Source organism: Centruroides sculpturatus, unplaced genomic scaffold (assembly GCF_000671375.1).
Source record: "Centruroides sculpturatus isolate CEXI.00-Female unplaced genomic scaffold, Cexi_2.0 scaffold1508, whole genome shotgun sequence".
NCBI classification, from domain to species: Eukaryota; Metazoa; Arthropoda; class Arachnida; order Scorpiones; family Buthidae; genus Centruroides; species Centruroides sculpturatus.
In genome coordinates this window covers 164,323-182,580 of record NW_019385649.1, presented here as the reverse complement: position 1 = coordinate 182,580, position 18,258 = coordinate 164,323, and the positions used below count along the sequence as shown (strand labels likewise).

At 32.9% G+C, this 18,258-nt stretch overlaps 2 protein-coding genes across 3 annotated transcripts; both read right to left on the bottom strand.

Moving 5' to 3' along the window:
- Positions 1 to 5,775: 5,775 nt before the first annotated feature.
- LOC111640881 (MAD2L1-binding protein-like) lies at positions 5,776 to 10,348 on the bottom strand. Its single transcript, XM_023386961.1, has 2 exons — positions 10,152 to 10,348; positions 5,776 to 6,523 (listed from the first exon to the last, which is right to left on the bottom strand). Exons 1-2 carry the CDS (start codon positions 10,320 to 10,322, stop codon positions 5,882 to 5,884), a joined length of 813 nt encoding a protein of 270 aa, XP_023242729.1. The 5' UTR covers positions 10,323 to 10,348; the 3' UTR covers positions 5,776 to 5,881.
- A 3,946-nt stretch (positions 10,349 to 14,294) lies between these two features.
- Positions 14,295 to 15,948, bottom strand: LOC111640879 (protein bric-a-brac 1-like). 2 transcript variants are annotated; one of them, XM_023386959.1, is made up of 4 exons: positions 15,785 to 15,948; positions 15,043 to 15,700; positions 14,666 to 14,900; positions 14,295 to 14,609 (listed from the first exon to the last, which is right to left on the bottom strand). In XM_023386959.1, exons 2-4 carry the CDS (start codon positions 15,682 to 15,684, stop codon positions 14,389 to 14,391), a joined length of 1,098 nt encoding a protein of 365 aa, XP_023242727.1. In that variant the 5' UTR covers positions 15,685 to 15,700; positions 15,785 to 15,948; the 3' UTR covers positions 14,295 to 14,388. The 2 variants fall into 2 exon arrangements, with proteins under 2 accessions (XP_023242727.1, XP_023242728.1); XM_023386960.1 differs by having other exon boundaries at positions 14,299 to 14,600; positions 15,785 to 15,932.
- Positions 15,949 to 18,258: the final 2,310 nt, after the last annotated feature.

The following is an 18,258-nucleotide window of genomic DNA, read 5'->3' as shown; positions in this document are numbered from 1 at the left end:
GGATATTCAAGTCTTTGTGTTTTGACGACATTATTTTTTATTGTGTACAGGCACAATGAAGTGACGTTTTTCTCAACACTGGGCTAGTTGAATCTTTTATTTAGTTAGAACGTTTACATAGACATTATTTTTGACATAGACATTATTTTTGACATACTTTCTTTCTAGATCTTCATTTCTTATGAAAAATAATCTCTCCCATATGTCAAAAAGATCACCTAAAATAAATAAAATATCTGTGAGCAGCAGAGATGTGTCAAACTTTCCATGCTCAAGTTTTTCTGTTTTCAGAATTTCAGATAAGAGATTGTCAACCTTATTAAAATTATCACAAGATGGCTGCTTAATGGCCTATCTCTAGACAAATTACTTTGTATCTAATTATTAACTTAACATAATCATAGCCCAATAATTTGGAAGATCATCTGACTCTATGTTAGTTTTTTTTTTTTTTTAAGTGAAGCTCGTAATCAGCTCTCAGGAAATACTACTTGCTATTATGAGAATCATTGATAATTTTAATTGAAAAAAAACTTTGACAAATATGTTGAAAATGACCAAATAAGTTTTTTTTTTCTCTTTCAGGAGAATGTGTCGATCATACTGGATCTTGGGCCTTTGTCAAATGAATTTGTGTAATATATAAAATTTGCTCAACGGAATACTTTGAAGCATCTCATGAAGTGTCACTCTTTGTCTTTTGTGAAGAGATATTACATTACAAATTTTGCAAATTATATTTATTTTTTGAAGTATTTTTTTTAATTGATATTTTGTATGTGTATTTATTCAGACAGTATAAAAGTTACAAAGAGTTTTTTACATGTTGTAAATAATGGTAAATAAGAGATGGCACCTAACGCCTCCCTCTAGTGACAAATTATTTAGTAATTATTTAAATATAATTGCAGAAAAGTAGCCCTATGTAATCTGGTGGTTGTTTGGCTTTACAAATTTATCGGGTTTCGTGAAATTTGTTTATGTAAATAATGGTAAGACTTGATAAATGTATTACAGTTTAACATATAAGTAGTATATTGATAACAGTTAATTTTATCCACATTTTCAATATTTTTATATAATATATGTTTTATATTATGTTTAGTTAAAATCAAATAATGATCAAATTCTGTCCTTTCCTCTAGAACCATGTATTTATTTATTTTTTGTTTGTTCCTATAAATGAAAGTAGAAAATAAATGTTTGAGTTTCACAACTTGAGAATAAGATGAAATTTTGATGAATTTGATTGTTATTTGATCTGTAAATTTTATAAATATATTCTGAAATATATATAGCATACAAATGTATATTTTATATTTTACTTTTACAACAAACAAATGTAAATAATACAGTAAACTCTTGTCCATTTGATCATTAATCAATTAATTTTTGAAACAACCGATTTTACTTCCCATCCACTTCTTGTTCTTGACAACACATCTAAATGATTGACAACCTCCACTATGGTGTGCTCGACCATTTCTTTCCTCCGTAGCAGCAATGATCTCGTCTCAAGTATTGTAGATCACAAATCTATGTGTAGACTATTTTATTAATGTAATACTGAAAAAAGTCTAGGAGAGTAAGATTGGCTTCTTGCATACCACGAAATAGGACTTCCTCTCCATGTCAAACAGTTGGGCAACCTACTGTTGAGTGTATCTCAAAACATTACAACTGTAAGGCATGCCACAAGTGTGAGCCAACACTCAGTGATTAAAAGGAAAACTCAATATTTCTCAACATTTCAACATACCAAAGAGATTGGTTGATTATTACCCAGGATATTTGATGAAATCGTGGACATGTTTTCAACAACCCTGTATTGTTTTGGATGCTGCTAATACAGTGTACACAACTATAAAGTGACAATACTTTGTTCAGCTTAGCTCCAGTTATGTTTAATCTTGTAAATCAAATTTTGTTAAGTGACAAAAGTCCAGTAATATTTGTTTTAAAATATGTTCTTAGGATTTATTTTTTATTTGTTAGTGAAATTATAATATTTGTGCCTTTCCTTTTGTTCTAAAAGATGATAACCTCAGTTACTTATCTTTTAAACTTCATATCTATGAGAAGACTATACTATAAACTAGAAAGCAGACTTCAGATATTTATCTTTAACATTTCCTACACGAAGTCAGAGTTTACTGTAAAATTTACAAATATTGAATAAGAGAGAATTTTTATTATTGGTTAAGAATTTTGGCTATTTCTACTAATTTTGTTAACCAGTATTTAAGTTATAATTTGTAATTTATTGATTAAATTATTATGATTTAACTGGTAACAACTCACATATTACAAGCTGCAAGTTTGAAGCTCGTTTGAACAATAGATTTTTAATCACAATTTAAATAAATTATTCCAAATTTAATCGCAATTTAAATAATAATTCCAAATTTATATTTAATTAAATATAATGTTATTAGTGGATCATGGTTTGGTTTATTTCGTTACGGCAACACAACACATGGGCAATCTGCCGAGGGATGCCTCCTGAGAGAAGAAAAAAACACAGAAAACTCCACATGGCAACTTGTTGGCAAGACCCAAACCCATAACCAACTATCAGTGTTCATTGGTTTTATCCACTCTGCCACTGGTGGGCTTCTATTAGTGAACTGTGACACACACAATTCTAGATTCATTTAAATAACTGATTAACTCAATTCTAAATCAGAAATTTTAGCAAAATTTAATATAAGTCAACTACTGATTTCCTGCACACAGTTTCAAAATTCTGCTAGATTAATGGTTTTGCTAGACCGAGGTCATGCAATAATAATAACAGCCTATCTTGGACTATTTATTATATGCTACCTGAATCTATAAAGCACTGTGGACTGCTAGAAACTGAAATTAAGCATATCTTAAATGTGAAGTGGTACTTATGTTCAATTCTGTTGACAGTTGCATCTTTTTTTATAAGTCACAACTAGGGTCAAATGTAAGTAAAATGAGCTAAAAATTACACAGAATAGAGAGATCTCCCAATTGCTGCAATGTAGACAATCCAAGTGCATGCAATACATTCTGTGACCATTTGATTGAACTAGTTTGACAGTTGTTGTAATTTCAAGAACTCACTCATAATTCTGAGAGACTTCAAGTGAACATTCCATAAGATAAATGTAGTGATGTGCCGGGTATCCGTATCCGCAGATATCCGAGGGAAAAAAAAAGATCCGTATCCGTATCTGTTACTTTTTAGCGGATCTTTTATCTTAATGAATTTCATTACTTATATGAAATTTTAAAGATAGGTAGCAATAGCACATTCGTCGTTTACTATCGTAAAATATTTCCATATTACACTACTAAACTTTTTTGTCGACATTGTTTTTATTTTAATTTAACTCGGCACTCTCCAAAAACACAAACGTAATCTATGCTATCTCATNATGAGAAGAAGCAATCAAAAAAATAATGGTTGGACCATCAAAAACTCGGAAATTTACAACACAATGTGGAATGCACAAATTCGTTTATTTATAACTAAAAATATTCTCGAAATTTCATTTTAAAAAAAATGCATTTGTGACAATACCTAAATTCTTAAGCAAGAAACAAAAATTGTACAATTATCATTATTATCATATCAGTGAAGCAGCAATAAAATATTTACTACCATTTTGCACAACATACCTCTGCGAGAGCGGATTTTCGGCCATGACAAACGTGAAAAATAAACATCGTCACCGACTTCAACTCGAAGATGACTCTAGACTGAAGCTGACCAAAAAGCAACCAGATTTTACAAAGTTGTGCAAAGAAAATCGTGCACATTTGTCACATTAAAATTAAATAACCTTATGTTATTTTCATTATTATTAGAATTGTATTTTAAAGGTAATAAATGTAAAAAAAAACTTATTCTATTTATCACTAGCTGTCTACCCACAGCTTCGCCCGCATTATATCGAATTTTCTCGTGGGAGTAAGATATTTTCTCGCAGTAAAATGTAGCCTATGTCCATCTCCAACATGTAAGCTATCTCTGTGCCAAATTTTATTAAAACCTGTTCAGCGGTTTAGATGTGAAAAGGTGACAGACAGACAGAATTACCTTCGAATTTATAATATTAGTATGGATTAATATGAATTTCTGCTATAAGGGGTACGCGAGTTTGAGCTCTTTCTTGAAGTGGTACGCAGGAAAACTAATTGGGAACCACTGTTCTAGATAATGCAGTACATGTTTATTAATTGCTGCCATTCTAAAAACATTTTGTAATGAGATTATGGCATTCTACTAGCACTCTACATTCAATCAATGAGAGTTAGTTTAGTAATTATTAATGAAAATTTAAGAATGTATGAAGTCCAAAAATAAAAGACATACATTTGTAACTAAGTCTCTGACAAAACAAATTTGAAGTTGATGTTAGAGAGACCAAGATTTGCAGAAATGACCTGGGGGACCAATTCCGTGCAGTTTTAATTTGTATAATTGCATAAACATCTAAGAAAATAATATTGAGTTGCTTTGTATTGTTTATTAAAATTATTTGCAGTAAACAACAAAGAATTCTAATGCAGAGTTGATTTTTATGAATGTTTCACAGATGGAGAAGAGGCAATTTATAAAGCTTGTTTTGATCTGATAAAATTTCAATCAAGCTTGATAATTATGTAATTGTGATATACTGTATTTAATTTAATAATAAGCATGCTGTCTATTGGAGGAAGATAAGGCTTATTGTAAACTAAAAAGGTTCAGTGTTGTTACTGCTATCTAAAGGTATTTAATTAGATTGAATTAATGGAATAAGGCCATCTGCCAAGGAGATGATGTCTTCCAAAAGAACTAATATGGGAAAGTGGTCCTCCATTCAGGTGTTAAAAAACCTGGAAAACTCTAGGTGGCCAATCCATTAGTAAGGCACAAACCTGCAGCCAACTATCAGTGTTGGATGGTTTTTATCCACTAAGCCATTAGTGAGCTTGTAATTAAGATCACATAGAGAACGGGGCCACTTAAGTTTAGTGGATGGGATCAAAATAGATTTCATCCCATACTTGTGAATGAAGATGAAAAAGTTACCAAATTTATTTCATTAATAGTCATACCTAATTCCTAAAGAATAGAAACGATAAAAGTTGCAGGTATTACAAACATACATGCACTCAAGCACATGCTAGAACATTTAAGTACAGAAAAAATTTACAAGTACAAGATTAAAGTGTACATTTTAAAATGAATGCTAATTAGCATAACGCATTCTAAAGTTGCGTTGACATTTATTCAGTACACAATGCAATTGTGATGCTGTAAAATAATTGTGAGAAAAACTTTGAACAGTTGCAACTATTACTGAAATAAATTTAGTATATATTGTAATAAACAGTACAGCTGCAAGATGGAAGTTATAGACAGTGTGCTGTTTATTAGAATAAATTGGTATTTTATGAACCAATGAAATGAAACTTCATACTTTTGATATATTGTATTGTCAAGAATATATTGAAGATTAATAACAAAGACAGAAGAATTTCAAATTATAAAAATTAGCCATTTTTGAGAATTAATATCTGCAGATGTGTTGCAAAACTTTCTCCAAGCTGGTGATAATATGTTATTGAAGTTTGTTTTCATTTCACTATTTTGATCTACAAGCTGAATTTTCTGTTTTGTGAGTGATATTTATACAATTGCTGAATTTTAAACTGATTTCTTCATAAATTTCTATGTGCTAATGTGTTGCACTTTATAAGTTTCTAAGGAATAATCTTATAAAGAAATCTATTTGTTAAAAAGTTTGAGACTATATATGTATTTTTTCTTTTTACTATTCCCATCAAAATTACATTAATTTTTATAGTAATTTACATAAAGAAAAATATATTTTAATTCTAGAATAAAATCTTCAATAGTTCAAATCCAATTATCCATAGAATTTTGTGTTGTAACTAAGTCTTTGAAACCCTTTATTGTGGGGAGTATTTGAATCCAACAGTACTGATCCAACTGTTCATTTGGATTGGAATTAATAGTTACCCTTTCCATGTCTCTTGCCAGACTCATGAAATGATTTGATGTGTCTGAATCACAACTGTCACTATCGCAGAATGGAACAAATGGTAGATGGTCGCAGTTCTTATGATGCACACATATCGTTAGTTTTTTTCCTCTGTTAGGTATTTTATAATTCCTCATTTTCATGAAATTTTTCAAATTACTATTTCTCGGTATCTCGATCATTACAGTCATGTTGGTCAACGAAGGAGAATCGGGTCGATTCAAGATGCCCGAAGACATCAAGTTTCTGAAAAAGTATCTGACACAAACCAACTGATTTAGTGATTTTCCTTTGCATTCTCCACACTTCAGCGATGGTGGCAGGTCTACCACATACACTTCTTTGGGACTGACAAGGGTAGGACCCAGCGAAAACACAACTTGGTTCACTTCTAGATCTGTAATACTCGTTGTCAAGTTTTGAAACAGGGAATCAAACAAAGACAAACTAGAATGGATTGATTTCTGTTTTCTTTGTAAAAGTGTCTTTGGAACAAGCTGTAAGAGAAAAACATAATTTGAAATATCTTATATACTAGTTACTTGCAATAAATTATTATATAACTTTTTAAATATGTACAGTGGATGATCAGTTAATTAATGAACAGTTTGGACTACGAACAAATTGGATAATGAACACTTTCGTGAAAGATTTTTATGTTTGGACAACAAACACACATTCGGATAACAAACATCTCACAGAACAAACACAAGATGAAGTGACGTAAAATAACGAATACCGATTGATCTTCCCTTGTCTTCAGGAACAATTCAAAACTTTACAGAGCGTAGGAGACATTGACATCAACGCTCACCCTGATATATACTGATTGGATAGTATTCCTCCAAATTTTGAAACTCTCCCTTGTAATTTCAGTCTTTTATTTTTCTGACAGAAAGAATTTTTTTATAGTATTTGTGAGACTGTTGTGCAGGCACTCATTAAGTTTTGCATCGGTTTTTATTTTTGAAAGGTGAGAATATAATAACAAAGGTAGAGTGGGCAGATGTCTAATGTTGCTGGGCAGTACAGCTTGAACAGGTCTACAGCAGGCCGCAGTTCAATCTCATTTAATTAAAAAAGATACAGTATAATCAAGAACATTCAAGCAGCTAAAGGAATAACAGAAATCACATCTGAAAAATAAAGAACATAGGAGAGCACATAATGGAAGCTGAAATGGATCTGATGACAGAATGCCAAGAACTCTTAAATGAAGAACACCAAGAAACTTGGCAAGATATGTTTTTTCTGAAAAAGAGGATTAATGCCAATATTTGCTATTAAAGATTTTTTGAAGAAGTGGGAGGATGTCAGAACGACAGTCTTAAAATGGCATCCAAACCAGGTTGAGGTTAATAGGCTTGGGGATCTCTACAATTACAATACTATTACTTCTGAAAAATCCTGAAGAGAAAAATGCAATTGACATTAGACAGATTCTTTAACCCCACAAATGGAAAAAAACATGACTAATAAAAATGCAAGACTGTGTATATATGTATTTTTATTATTACATATAAACAAACATAGTAAGAAAGTATATGTTTTTTATTTTTTGTAGTTTCCAAATGAATTAATCAAATTCTCATAAAAACCTATGGTAAATCAATAATCGGTTAACAAACAAAGTCTTGGAACGGATTATGTTTGTTAACTGATTACTGATTTACCACTGTATAAAAGAGTGACATGAGTCAACTTGAGCTGGAAAGGTGGTGTCAGATGAGAGATAAGGGATATATATGGCTATCCCTTGAGAGTTGAGACATGAATCTGATCTTCCAGCTGTTTTGTTTTTACATTTTAAAATATTTTCATACTTTTATCATAAATAATTTTATTGTTTTTTTTTTTTTTTTACAAATTTTATTACTTACTCTTAATTCTATCATCACTCACACATTAATCGCATCTACAAATTCTTCTTGAATTACTTTATTAATATGTATGTGGCATAAAGCACATTGCTCACTTGAGGTTATTTGCTGATGTATTTAGTACCACAGTCAATGATATGTAATATACTATAAAATTAAACTATTAAATATATTATGTTCAAATTTATGGGTGTCAATCCATAAGGGACAGAGGGGACAACCTCAATATTTATTTTATACCATAGTACAAAATTAGAACTAGAAACAAATACATCTTATTTTTTATATCCATTGAAAATCTGACACTAAGAAATTTTCCTTCTCGTCACAGCCCAACATACAATATGCAGTTTATAACAATCGACACTGATGTTCAGATTATAAGATATCTAACAGACAGTTGAAAGGAACCTTTAAAAAAGTAGGATAAATTTTTGAATGCTTAAGACAGAAGGAATGTAAGGAACCATTTTCTTTTATATAAATATATTTTGTATATTTGTAGACATGCTAAATGAATTCAAAATGAAAATATATAAGAATAAAGTTGTCATAGGTCCCACTTTTTCAGTTTGTCCCGACTGGAAAATTCTTCCTGAAATGTCCCCCATTTCTAACTAAAAATATTCCTACAGTATTTATATTTAAAAAAGTCAAATAAGAATTGCAGACAAGTTTCTATTGATGTTGTGCACACATATACTACCTGTCCTTACATGCAACCTTTAGTAATCTGTAGTGCATGTCTATGATTACATCTGGCTGTAGTCTAGTCATTTTTTTTTTTCTTTCCATCGTGTGGGCAATAAGAGGACCTTTATTTTTAATCATATCCATGTCCACAATGGGTATGAATGGGGACAGTTGGGTGTAAGTCTAATAAATACAACTGGTTCAGCAAATATTAAATGTTCAATAATTGATAATTCTTAGAATCTTTTCAACACCTTACCCACTGGACCTAAATACAGTACTATCTTAACCACATTTATTCCAGCTTAAATGACTTCAGCTTAAAAAAATTGTTGTTCTTTAAATCAAAAACTATAATAATTGTTTTAATATTTGGTATCTTAAAATTTTTGTAATTCAATTGCATTGTATTCCACTAAGTTAAATGTATGGCTGGGAGTACCTAGCTCAACTACAAGTTATAGCTAGCATCTTCAACATTTAATTAAGTCACCTACCCAATGCTTAATTAATACCCAATTTATCAATTTTTACCACAATGTTACCTCATTTATAATATCTCCACTTCTGGTTTTGAACTTATGGCAACTTTATAGAAATGCAAGGACATGGAGTGTCAAATATATTAATATAAGGTTACCGTACATCCATATGTAGTACGGACTATCTGTATCTGTACCATACTTAGAAAAAATAAAATGTCTGTACTTTTTGACCTATCATGCAGTTAGTTAAATCATAACCACTTAGATTAATTCTGACAAAGGGTGGTAAATTTTGATGATTATTATTGTATTTGTTGGCTAGGTGACAACATTGTTTAAGCAAATGTAACCACTCTGTTGCTTAGAGCACATTCATTGTTATGGTACATGTTGTCTAAATGGCAAAATAGTTTTCTTAGGTAAAATTTTACCTGCAATTTTAAATATACATGCACCGTCATGGTGGCAGTCACGATTGTTTGTGCTCCCAATGGACTTCTCCTGGAGGGGAACTGCCAATTGTTTAACGTCACTAGTTATTGATACGTGTGTTCAAGAACTACCATGAATCAATAACTAGTGACGTTAAACAATTGGCAGCCTGCCGGCACTGGACGAACTCCTCCCAGAGGGCACCCCTCTGGGAGGAGTCTGTGGGGAGAACAAACAGTTGTGATCACCAGCATAATGGTGCACAAGTAAAATTCTACCAAATTGCATTATGTGCCCCAAATTGAAACTTTATATATGCCTACATTTACTAGATTTAAAAATATGAATAAATTCCTTTTATTTGGCCTTGCTGTCTGAGTACTTTTAATGCTAATCTGTCTGTATTTTGCCTTCGAATTAATAAAAATATGACAAATGTCTTCACCCACACTGTATATATGAAATGTATGCATAACAAATGCAAGGTATACATGTTTAAAAATTAAATCTGCCTTATACTTGACAAGATATTAATATGAAGAGTGCTGTATACAGTTTTCATCAACGTCGAATGACAATGCTTATTGTGTAAATACAGTAGATATTTAGTACAGGAAACAAACAAATCTTCGTACCTCGGAACTAGAAACGAATAATCTTTTCGCTTGATCGAAGAGGCAGGGAATCTGTCCTCTGGCATAAAGTATATGTTTTAACATTTCTACCATTAAACTGGCATAAGTTTTATTAAGCACCCATCCGTCGAAACAAATCCCGATACGGTCACTATCTCTAGAACACGCCATTTTCTTCGTTTGAAAATTAGTTTAAGTGTTGCCAGCTACCCGAAATAGGACGTCACACAAAATATTGAAAAAAAAAAAGGTTTGAAAATATTAGTTGACTATTTTTAATTGTTATTAGTATAGTCAAAAATGTCATATTGTTGACCAGATTGCGCTATCGCTAGCAAAAACCCCACGCATTGGCCGCCCTTACGTTTCTGTCAAGATTACGCAGAGGATGGAGCCGTATGGATTTGTTTTTTTTTTTTTAAACTCTTTCCGCCCTGTGGGCACTAAGAGGGCCTCTTTTAGCAAGCCCATTACGTGTTCGGCCAAGCACAATGGGCTTGCCCAGGCACAATGGGGCGGCCGGGTGGTGAAAGACGGGGCCCGACATATCCGGATGAACCACCCTCCGAAAAATTCCTGGGGATTTTTGTTCGACCCATCCAGATTCGATCCCGGGTCCCAGAGCGGTAGGCTGCCGTATGGGGGTAATGGTGGCAGATACGGAGACAATCGCGTGAATTTAAAGCTAGAATAGCTTACAATTATCTGCTCCGAAGAGGGTTTAATTGATGACGCTAGGTGGGAATTTTTTTCCGTTCTATTCGGATAATTATTAATGTCATTTACGGATGTCGCAAAAAACCTCTCCGCTAAAAAAGACGGAAAAAAAGCATAGGAGAGAACTAATTGATGAATTGATATGAGATTGGTGAGGTAGCAAGGCGGCTTTTGGAAATGGAAACATAATTTCGTGTCCCTTAATCCCGAAAGACAAGAAAAATAATTCAACAAAGATGTTGCTTAACTTTCCAGGCAACATTTAACACTGCTTGTATGGCGTCATCTGTTACGATATTTTATTAAAAAGTTTTTTATATTTTTAATTATTATAAAATGGCAAAAAGCTCAATTTTCAAAGTAGGGACGGGTTTTATAAAAAAAAAAAAATTTGTAAATGCTAATAACGAGTAAAATCGTCATTATGTCCGACCCTACTGGAGATACTCCTGACCCATCGACCTTTAACTATAAAAAATTAATAGCATCGATCCCCCTAATAAACAAATCTCCCTGCGAAATTTCAGAAATTTTCGACATAAAGCATGGGAGTTATTAAGCTTCAAATATGGTGAACAAAAAACACTAAAATTCATATATATATAAAAAACCAGTCCCGATTTTTTATTTTAATTTTATTTATTTATTTTTGCATTTTTCGACATTTAAAGGTGTCCTAGGTCCAAAAATGTAAAAATCTGCGGGGGTCATTTTTTGATCGATCACCATACTTTCCTTCTGTATAACAGCCGGGAAAGTAAAAAATGGGGAAGACGTATTAATGGGGAATTTTATATTCCCGAAGGGGGAAATTGGGGAACCTATATTATATAAAAGAATAATTTAAGTTGTTATTATTGAAAAAATTATTATTTATTGCATCTTGTCTAAATGGAAAGTTTCAGTTAATCTTAATAATATATCTCCAGTTCTATAAAGTTCTATTATGACCTTATAACATCCTGATGTAACTGAAGCAAGAATCAGGATCAAATTAAATTTGCCTTCAATCTCATATTTTCTTAATTCCGCTTATTAATTACGTGTATTTTTTTGGTTTATTACGGAATAAATATGTTGGTTTTATTGCTATAGAAATATTTCTTACTAAAAACAAACATTATTGTAATGTTCGGACTCCATTTGTATTTTGAAAAAAGTCGAAGGAGTGAAGCCACCAAATGTTGCGGGGAAAGTTAAGCAACTCTTTGCTGGATTTCTTATTTATTAACTCTTTTGATACTTTTCAATTTTTAATGTTAATGTAATTAAACATAAAAAGTACTTAAAACTGAAAAAAAACGAAAGAAATGCGTTAATTTTGAAGAAAAAGCTTCAAACTTTATTTTCCCATGTCTCGCCTTTCTGCGAAATTTGACACCGATGAATCATTGTGTTTACACCCATTCATTGTTATGGTACATGTTGTCTAAATGGCAAAATAGTTTTCTTAGGTAAAATTTTACCTGCAATTTTAAATATACATGCACCGTCATGGTGGCAGTCACGATTGTTTGTGCTCCCAATGGACTTCTCCTGGAGGGGAACTGCCAATTGTTTAACGTCACTAGTTATTGATACGTGTGTTCAAGAACTACCATGAATCAATAACTAGTGACGTTAAACAATTGGCAGCCTGCCGGCACTGGACGAACTCCTCCCAGAGGGCACCCCTCTGGGAGGAGTCTGTGGGGAGAACAAACAGTTGTGATCACCAGCATAATGGTGCACAAGTAAAATTCTACCAAATTGCATTATGTGCCCCAAATTGAAACTTTATATATGCCTACATTTACTAGATTTAAAAATATGAATAAATTCCTTTTATTTGGCCTTGCTGTCTGAGTACTTTTAATGCTAATCTGTCTGTATTTTGCCTTCGAATTAATAAAAATATGACAAATGTCTTCACCCACACTGTATATATGAAATGTATGCATAACAAATGCAAGGTATACATGTTTAAAAATTAAATCTGCCTTATACTTGACAAGATATTAATATGAAGAGTGCTGTATACAGTTTTCATCAACGTCGAATGACAATGCTTATTGTGTAAATACAGTAGATATTTAGTACAGGAAACAAACAAATCTTCGTACCTCGGAACTAGAAACGAATAATCTTTTCGCTTGATCGAAGAGGCAGGGAATCTGTCCTCTGGCATAAAGTATATGTTTTAACATTTCTACCATTNTGATCTAACTTAAAAAAAAAAAATGTTTTTTCGATAGTATTTTAATTATTTTCGAACCCCTCACAATTTCCGTTCGTACCCAAAATTTGAAGACAGGTGTTAATGAACTAGTCTAGAAAGAAAAACAAAGTGCAAAAAGTTATAAATTGTTTTAATGTAACGGTTTATTTATTAAATTATTTGCAAGATTTAGAAATAAAAATTGCTTTTATCATGTTAACGGAAGGCCTATAGTTTAACGGTTGCAGATTATTAATTAAAAATTAATTTAAAAATCTAAAAATGCCCAACTTCGATAAGTATCGAATCTTTAAACAGTTGTTATAAAATTTAATAAGTTTTATTAATATAAAAATTTATATATAATGGTGAAAATTCCATGTACATTTTAAATGGTTGAAGTAATTATCATTCTGTTTTGCACTGCAATGAATGTTTTTGGTTAAAGTTCGACATGTAAATGGTTTCCTTCCGTAGTGTATTATTCTGGAAATGAAATGTTTTACTAGTAGAACATCGGCCGAAATATTATAAGGATAGTAATAGTCGTTTAATTATTAAAGGCCAGTAACAGCGTAAGACAGTCTTTTATTAAACACGAGAACATTGCTTAAATTAATGTATCGTTGTCACTTTGCCACGGTAGACATGACGTTACCGTCGTTGTATGCACTTTAATAACCGAAATGGAAGAACGAATCTCGAATGTTGTCGAAGAATCCGTCCGTAAATTGGGATGGAAAGTCAAATCCAGTCGATTAAGTCGTAGCCGAATGAAAGGTCACTTCCGGGTGCTGTGCCACGTTCGGAGGAAAGTTGAAATCCGTGCAACAAGGCTTGTCAGAAAGGTTATTTTTCCGGCAGAAAAACAACCTTTTCCACCAAGGCCCTTTACGCTCCACAGATTCTTCCACCATTTCTTTGGACTCCTTTCTGTCCAGTCTCGTCTCACGTTACCGTGTCGACTCCACCATCATTCAGGAACTTCGGGATATTGCGGCTCCAGATAATGGACGAGAGACAAGGCGCTGTCGTCCGGAGTTATGACGACCATCAGTTTAACGTCGGAGGGTTGTCTTTTTGCGTGTCCTGTTTGTTTCATTATCAATACGATTCATCAGTAACGGTTTACCTATTAGTTTCATCATATTATTATATGTACTGTACAAGCAAACACATTAACAATACTTTTATTATATTACTAATTTCTAAAAATTTAATTTGATAATAATGAATTAGATTCTGCTATATATATATATATGAGATTATTCGTCATACGTTACCCAAGTTTACAGAATAATTAAACAAATTACCATTAAACATTCACAGAATAAATTCTGCATTACACCTGTAAATTCGGTATAGAAATAAACGTGTAAAAACCAATGCCTCACCTTTAGAATTACTTGATTCCGATAAATTCGAATCGTCACGGGAAGTACCGGCTATCGATGGCTCCGACATTGAAGGTTCTTCATGAGGACCGTCGGGAATGCTTTGGTCCAAACCGGTTTGACTGGACGTCGCTGGAGTTTCTATAAAAAGTTTAACATTTAAAATAATGTATAAAATGAATTTATTTATGAAATAAATCGGTTACCAATATCGGAACTTGTAGACGAATATTGAAGAGAAAAATCCCTAGTTATAGAATTTTCGGATAATCGATCGTTATCATCTGTCCTTACATCGCTTATTTTAATTTCATTCGAAACAAGTGTAGATGTGGATGCTATAACGAATGTCGATGGGTCGGGCATAGTTGTGGAAACAAGATTCTGCGACGATATCGGTTCGGATGGAGCTTCGGATTCGACATTTTCACCTTCATTTTCCTGAAAATATACAGTATATTAACCAAAATTGTTATGTAATAAATTATATTAGCTTCGTATTACGTTTTTAATCTATAAATTTTCGAAATACGAACGAAGACATTTAAATAACAATTTACGAAATAAAATGATATGTGCTCACCCTTACAATCTCGATCTCATCGTCGGCTTCGAGATGGATTATCGGAGGATTTTCGATTATTTCGACTTCGTCCTTGGTCGATTCGGTTATTTTATTATCTGCAAACGACGTGAAAGATTTTTCTTTCCGGTACGGAGATAAAAGTGGGGGTTCTGGCGACTTAACTTTAGAGGGAATCTCGACCACGTCGTCCGATTCACTCGAGCTTCTCTTCCTCCTCCGTTTTCTTTTCCTCCGTAGCGAAGTGAAAACTTCGGCAGATTCATTTGGCATTTCTTCCGGAGCTTCTTCGGATTGAATTAAACCCTTTATTTTCAGCGCTTCTGCAGTCTTTAAAAGTCTAGCAAGTTGACTTCTCGGGATAAAAATTTTGCCGTTATAAATAAAATCCAGAATCATTTTCAGATCGGAATACTTCGTATCGGTTAGGACGATAACGGGATATTGATTCGGATTATCCATAAAAATATTGTTAAAGAGTGGACTACTCGCGCTCAATATCAATTTGTGCGCTTTCATTTGTTTTCCTTCGCAAGATAGAGTGACGTCCATCAAACCTTCCGTAGTCAATAACTGCTTGAAACTAGACACCAGATCCTTCTCGTGATTATTCCACGTAAATTGAAACGTTTGACTTCCCATATTTGATATCTACGGTCTAAAAATATAAATTTTAAAATATTATTTTTACTTCTCGTTTTAAAATTAGATTAAAAATAATTATAATTGAAATGTGGCTTACCAAAATTCTATTTAAAAGAAGAAAGTAACCCAGAACAAGACTAGCAAACAGCTTACGCTCCAACAGCAATAAAGATTGTGACGTTACTTGATGCAACCGTCGAGAATTGAAGTCAATTTACAACCGTCCTCGTTTTCTGATTGGTCGTAAACGGCAGATTCTAATACTCCGATTGGACGATTAATGCTATTGGACGGTTTGAACGTTTTTAGAACATTAGGCAACGCCTCATAACGGAAAATCCGTAACGGATAACCGTAACGAGTCTAATATTCAAATTATAACGGTTATAAAATTAAATTTAATTAAAATTGTTTTGAAATTTTTACTAGGCAAAAGCTTTCGATTATTCATTTTTCAAATTAATTATAATGTGCAACACAAAGGAGTTTTTGCCATATTTTCCAAAGGGGATCGGGCCGAGCCCACGGTATTTTAATATCAATCGATACATTTAAAGTACTTTAAATGTATCGATTATACACTGCCGGCCATTAAAATTGCTACACCAGGAAGGAAAGCGAATAGCAGAATCATGTTTATAGTATAATTGAGGAAAACACGATTAAATTGGCCTGTAATCTTGAAGTATGGAGCACCCGGCATATTGTAGTATCTTTGGTGCAAATTTCTCGTTTGTTGCCTACCGTCTTTACGGTGTAGCAATTTTAATGTTGAGCAGTGTAAAAACGCTATGTTAGGTATACAAAATTGTAAATTCGAGAGAACTTTTAATGATCTAACTTTAAAAAAAAAAATGTTTTTTCGATAGTATTTTAATTATTTTCGAACCCCTCCAACCGAGACGTGTTAACATGGCGTAGGGTGCGGCGTGCGTTTTGAACCGATTCGTATTAAATATATAGAAAGTTCTATAAGTGCTTACGATATGTTTAGTCACATGCTTATAATAATTAAATTTTGATTACTAATTAATGATTATTACGTGAGTAAAAAGAATTACGCTGCTTAACTCTATGCAATCAAATAAGTATGCCCGTCTTATCTAGTCGTGTACACGTATTTATAAGTTTATAAACGATTTAACGGCAAAGAAATGAAACAAAATCGTAATTTTTTNAACTTCGATAAGTATCGAATCTTTAAACAGTTGTTATAAAATTTAATAAGTTTTATTAATATAAAAATTTATATATAATGGTGAAAATTCCATGTACATTTTAAATGGTTGAAGTAATTATCATTCTGTTTTGCACTGCAATGAATGTTTTTGGTTAAAGTTCGACATGTAAATGGTTTCCTTCCGTAGTGTATTATTCTGGAAATGAAATGTTTTACTAGTAGAACATCGGCCGAAATATTATAAGGATAGTAATAGTCGTTTAATTATTAAAGGCCAGTAACAGCGTAAGACAGTCTTTTATTAAACACGAGAACATTGCTTAAATTAATGTATCGTTGTCACTTTGCCACGGTAGACATGACGTTACCGTCGTTGTATGCACTTTAATAACCGAAATGGAAGAACGAATCTCGAATGTTGTCGAAGAATCCGTCCGTAAATTGGGATGGAAAGTCAAATCCAGTCGATTAAGTCGTAGCCGAATGAAAGGTCACTTCCGGGTGCTGTGCCACGTTCGGAGGAAAGTTGAAATCCGTGCAACAAGGCTTGTCAGAAAGGTTATTTTTCCGGCAGAAAAACAACCTTTTCCACCAAGGCCCTTTACGCTCCACAGATTCTTCCACCATTTCTTTGGACTCCTTTCTGTCCAGTCTCGTCTCACGTTACCGTGTCGACTCCACCATCATTCAGGAACTTCGGGATATTGCGGCTCCAGATAATGGACGAGAGACAAGGCGCTGTCGTCCGGAGTTATGACGACCATCAGTTTAACGTCGGAGGGTTGTCTTTTTGCGTGTCCTGTTTGTTTCATTATCAATACGATTCATCAGTAACGGTTTACCTATTAGTGTCATCATATTTCACGGTGATAGGGTTTTGCAAGGGGTACCACTGCACTCGTCTTACCCCTCTAAGGAATTTGGTATCTTACTTGTTTAATTACTCTAATTAGAGGGGAAAGGTAATTAAATTTTAATTCCGTAAATTTCGGCCGAGCCTAGCGGGTGGGGGACAAATTTCCGGACTCTGGTGCAAATACCAATTCTGAAGACGGTGGATGTTAATGTGTATGTGGGGAACACGATTTAGTTCATCTTGTTTGAAGCTTAATAACTTCCGTTCTTTTTGTCGAAATTTTCTGAAATTTTGCAGGGAGGTTTGTGTATTAGGGAGAACGATGCTATTAAATTTTGGTGATTAAATGTCGAGGGGATGGTGAAATAAAGGGAGTCGTGTGTATCTCTACTAAGGTCGGACTTAATGACTATTTTACTCGTTATAGTCAAGTGTAAATTAATTTATGCTTATTAGTTTTTGTACAGAGAGGGCTCTCAACTGTAGCATACGCCTACGAAATAATTGTTAGTTCAGAAGTGTTAAAAAAAACTTT

Excerpts from the sequence above, each read along its gene's own strand:
- LOC111640881 (XM_023386961.1), bottom strand. The coding sequence starts at position 10,322 with ATGGCGTGTTCTAGAGATAGTGACCGTATCGGGATTTGTTTCGACGGA. Across the intron at positions 6,524-10,151 it reads TATTCGTTTCTAGTTCCGAG|CTTGTTCCAAAGACACTTTT; the intron begins GTACGAAGATTT and ends TTTCTCTTACAG.
- LOC111640879 (XM_023386959.1), bottom strand. The coding sequence starts at position 15,684 with ATGGGAAGTCAAACGTTTCAATTTACGTGGAATAATCACGAGAAGGAT. Across the intron at positions 14,901-15,042 it reads ATGAGATCGAGATTGTAAGG|GAAAATGAAGGTGAAAATGT; the intron begins GTGAGCACATAT and ends GTATATTTTCAG. Across the intron at positions 14,610-14,665 it reads GTCTACAAGTTCCGATATTG|TTTTTATAGAAACTCCAGCG; the intron begins GTAACCGATTTA and ends TAAATGTTAAAC.